This window comes from Myxocyprinus asiaticus, chromosome 3 (genome assembly GCF_019703515.2).
Source record: "Myxocyprinus asiaticus isolate MX2 ecotype Aquarium Trade chromosome 3, UBuf_Myxa_2, whole genome shotgun sequence".
Lineage (NCBI taxonomy): Eukaryota > Metazoa > Chordata > Actinopteri > Cypriniformes > Catostomidae > Myxocyprinus > Myxocyprinus asiaticus.
The window spans coordinates 40,796,513-40,801,236 of record NC_059346.1 but is presented as its reverse complement, the minus strand read 5'-3'; the positions used below and the strand labels follow the sequence as shown (position 1 = coordinate 40,801,236).

At 34.1% G+C, this 4,724-nt stretch overlaps 1 protein-coding gene across 1 annotated transcript; it reads right to left on the bottom strand.

Annotated features, from left to right (window-relative positions):
• Positions 1–723: 723 nt before the first annotated feature.
• LOC127419462 (cytochrome c oxidase subunit 7C, mitochondrial-like) lies at positions 724–2,205 on the bottom strand. Its single transcript, XM_051660856.1, has 3 exons — positions 2,042–2,205; positions 1,027–1,164; positions 724–813 (listed from the first exon to the last, which is right to left on the bottom strand). Exons 1-2 carry the CDS (start codon positions 2,114–2,116, stop codon positions 1,048–1,050), a joined length of 192 nt encoding a protein of 63 aa, XP_051516816.1. The 5' UTR covers positions 2,117–2,205; the 3' UTR covers positions 724–813; positions 1,027–1,047.
• Between the last annotated feature and the right edge of the window lie 2,519 nt (positions 2,206–4,724).

The following is a 4,724-nucleotide window of genomic DNA, read 5'->3' as shown; positions in this document are numbered from 1 at the left end:
TCCTCCGTCCTCGAACCTGTGACCCCAAAACCGATCAAAGTCCACCATCATGAAGGATGAATCAATTCTCTAAATGCACCGCAAAGCAGCAAGGACAGAGGAAGCTTACCGAGGATGCTTGAGAAAGGAAACACATGAGCATCCTATGCGGAAGACTTTTGGTCGAAGCACCTCACACATGTATTAATTCTCCTCCCCCTTCTCATCTGACACAATAGTTTTAATACATGTTTCACCTTTGCAGTTTAAATAAACCATAATTGACATACTTCAACAGAGCATCTTGAAATATTTGGATTTTAAGAATATATTAATAGTTTCAATAACATAGCAAGCACGCCGAGGTACTGCAGCTGCGCAAAAATGCTCTCTGAAGTGACGCACGAGTGAGCAGGACATTTTATTTTACAAATCTGTCTTGCTTCGATTCCTCGCTTCCTTTCCTCATTCCTAAGAGGGTGGAGCTAGAAAGCGAGGAAAGGAAAGCAAGGAAAGGAAACGAGGATGCACAATTTTTGAAATGAGAAGCACCCATTGGTCAGGGAGATGTCTCCCTTTTTAATATTAGATAGAATTAACATCAAGCCTGCCATTTATAGTTTAATTGTCAGTTGATCCTCCCTTTGAGTGCATTTACATGTCTACACAAAAAAAAAAACGTAACCTCAACCTATGATTTCAAGTATTTGGAAAGACTGGGATAAAGAATGAGATACAAACATAGCAACGTAATCTGTCATTTTATTTACAATAACATTACAGGATCCATGCCATAAGAAAATGAGAGCTGTGCTGCGCAAGATTCACACTGACCTAAAGACACAAAACACAAAACAAGGTAACAGACAGATGCACAAAATCAGAAATTTGAAACTACTGAATGGTGTGACAATGTGAGAGTGTTGAAATTTAAATGGAAATTACGATTACTGAAGGACTTCCAGAGACAAGTATATGCGTTCAAAATGTGCATCACGAAAAGTTAGTTGGCTCAACGAAATCAATTTGGATTCTAATGAAACTTACAATGTGTAACTGTTAGGAGCTTCATTTCTTCAGGATCTGATGCCTGACAACGATGAATGGGAAGGCAAATCCACTGCCAAAGAACAGCACCATCATGCCCAGAAGCCTCCACTTGTTCTCTACGGAGAATGGCAGGTTCTGTAACACATAAATAAACATTTAAGAGTGTAAACATTTTAATCAACATTTTAGAGTAAATAAATCATTAAGGAAAACCATAAACATTTCCTTGTGATTTGTTATGACTAATCTTTTTTTTTTATATACATATATTTTAAAAACAATGCTTTCTAAAAATTAATTAAACTAAATGAGGTCTTGGTGACCTTGCCAAAATGTTTTAATGACTACGAAAGTTCAATATGCCAGTCCCTATCAAACTCTGTCAAGTGTCTAATTTCCTAGTCAGTCACTTAATTGCTTAAGTGTTAAACACCCTGGTTTAGTAATTCTCCGAATTTAACTATTTCACAGACAAAATAATACTTAAAAATAATGTAGATCAAATACACCGTCCGAAAGCGTATTTATAGAAGGCATTTATGACAAGCAGCAGCTCGACATTAACAATTCAAGGACATTAAACACTATGATAGCATAATGCAAATAAAAATCACTCTACTTAGAATAGCATAAGACAGTCACAATGTATATTCGACATAGATGCATACTAAAGATGACCGAAAGTGATCCTTGACGTATAATAAACAGTGCAGACACGTAGAAGCGTTGTGGCCTGATCAGCTACACATGCTAAGCTAGTGATTCAGTGACTTCTACATCCAGTCCTTACAAAACTATCAACCAATGTTTTCACATTTTGTCAATACATGTATGTAAACAGAGCCAAATGTTGGTATGTATCTTTTTTTAAGATCACTTTGTTTGTGAATCTAAAACGCCGTCCGGCGGGCTTCAGATAAGAACAGGCTTTGTGTCAGTCAATCACACAGACGCGGAAGCTTCATTTAGACATGCATTAGAACATTTTGCTAATATTTTTTGGCTTTTTTACCTTTCCTGGTCCCTCCGCATAATGACTGGAGCGAACCGCAGAGGTTGCAAATCGTCGCACGGCTTGTCCGAGCATGGTTTGGCGGTAATTTTTGAGAGCTCTTCTCGATGAGACTGAACGACCTTCCTGAAGACAGAGAGGAGAACAGCTATGTGGGTAATGTAACGATCACATAGCGAGGGCTGATGGGAAACGTAGTTCGAACTCTATGTAGGAGCCATTATGATAGATATATATATATATATATATATATATATATATATATATATATATATATATATATAGAGAGAGAGAGAGAGAGAGAGAGAGAGAGAGAGAGAGAGAGAGAGAGAGAGAGAGAGAGATTTTTTATTTTCTTATGTTCATAATGTCTTGTTAAATGCTTATTTTATTTTATATTGTATAGTGTATATTGTTATTATAGTTTTTATTTTATTCATTACCTGGCACCTTATTTTAATTATATTTTTATTGTTATTTTTTACTGTTTTATTATAATTATTTGTCTCGTCATTTTCTGTTTTGTGTATTAATGCTTTGACAATATTGTATGCAAACACAATCATGCCAATAAAGTACTTTAAAAAAAAAAAAAATAAAAAAAAAAATTGAAAATAGAGAGAGAGAGAGAGAGAGAGAGAGAGAGAGAGAGAGAGAGAGAGAGATTGAAATGACTATAAAAATAAAATATATACTACAATGTTGCAAGTGTGAACAGAATAGGGCAGAAATTCATAATTAAATCTGAAACAAACTTGAGGTGAAGAAATGTACAATTATAACTGTAAATTGTAAAGATGGGATGGTTGTAATCATTCCATTCTGAATGCAAAAACAGAACAATAAATTAAATTATGAAAAATAATGATAGTAACCTTACAGAATTAAAAATAAATATCTGTAAAATAAAACCTAAAAATAACCATTAGATAATGTTCTTAAAGGAATATTCCGGGTTCAATACAAGTTAAGCTCAATCGACAGCATTCGTGGCATAATATTGATTACAACAAAAATGAATTTTGGCTTCTCCTCCTTTTCTTTTAAAAAAAGTAACTTACAATGGAAGTGAATAGGGCCAATCCATAAATGTTAAACTAATCACTGTTTAAAAGTGTAGCCACAAAACATAAACAATACGTGTGTTAACATGATTTTTAGTGTGATAAAGACACTTATTAACCTTTTCTGTGTAAAGTTATATCCAATTTTACATGTAAAGGTTATCATTTTATAAAATTACTTACATTACGTGGTCGTAATGTCAACAAACCCCAAAACCCTAAAATGAATGTAAAAACAATAGATATCTTTACATTAACAGCTGTTTCTATGGACCATGATACATGGGCGTGTCCGCTATATTGGATAGGTCAAGAGCCGTCCATCAACACACAAATGTAAATTGACAGATACGGTCTGTCAGTCTATCGTCTTTTCCAGCCAACTTTCAGATTATTTGATTTTCCACAAACTTTGGCCAATATTTTAGATGATATAAAAAAATCCTAACTTCACTTTTAAAACAGTTTGTGTGAATATATACAGTAAAAGATTATTTAAAATGTATCTTTACTTTCCAATAAATGTGTTACAGTTCACACTTGCAACATCATACTATAATTTTTTCCCCATTTACAACCCGAATGTGAGTTTAATTTCAATTCATCCACAGTTTTTATGTTAAAATATGAATTAGCCTGTACACACAGGGTCATTGGGTTTGAAGTAAAGCCAGGGCATTGCATTGAGCTTTGAGTTAAGATGTCTGCTGGTGTGCACTGAGAAAAGTGATGATGAACGAGCTGAATCAAGAGGGCTGGAACAGAGGCTTTTATATGCAAAGCTCATTCATCTAATGAATTAGGAGGTGAAATACATTTACCTCAAATGGGTGTGTTATTGCAAAGCATTATGCATTTTCTGCTTAATTAATCCTTCTTGTGAAAATTATAATTTTAAATTGAGCATGTGAAAAATCTCTTCTAATACTTAAATTTGATTATACTTCACTTCAAATGATCTGTCCTAACAGCAAATTCTGATAAAACTCTTTAGCATATTTACTGAAGTGGTTTGCTGCCATATTGGACCCATCACATTTGCGTGGCATAAAGGTTTACAGCACAGTAAATAATTTAGGAGTGGAGCACTTAAAAGAGTTTGCTGGGGAATATTTAATTTATCTTTAGGTAGCTTGCAGTCATAGTAAATGTTAATACTTAAGTAAACTCTCAGTGCTACTGTAGATGTCCCTGCTACATGAGTGTTATTTTTCATATTTACTCACAGCTCTGTAATGCAATGGAAAAGTGACACTGTGAAACAATGATCCCCTACTGTGCTGGGTGTATGTCTATGTGTCTGGTTTTATGCAATATAAAGAATAAAAAGTAATAGACATTGAAAATAATTTTTTGGGCTATATTCAGCTCTTGTTCAGTACATTCCTTCACTCTGAGACGGAGAACACTATAAAGAAATTTATGCTTTTCATTTCTTTTAGGTCAAGCAGTGCAGCTCTCAAAGCCCTCCAATTAGATTTTAAAATTTTCTCACATCTCACAGAAGAAAATGTGATTTTTCTAGATTTGACATATACAGACTAACCCAAATAATCCATTCAAAATCATTATATGTACACTGGCGGCCAAAGGTTTGGAATAATGTGCAGATTTTGCTC

What these genes read in the sequence shown, in the direction of transcription:
- LOC127419462 (XM_051660856.1), bottom strand. Translation starts at nt 2,116, where the DNA reads ATGCTCGGACAAGCCGTGCGACGATTTGCAACCTCTGCGGTTCGCTCC. An exon ending in ATGCGGAGGGACCAGGAAAG is followed by an intron (nt 1,165 to 2,041) that starts GTAAAAAAGCCA and finishes TATGTGTTACAG; the next exon opens with AACCTGCCATTCTCCGTAGA.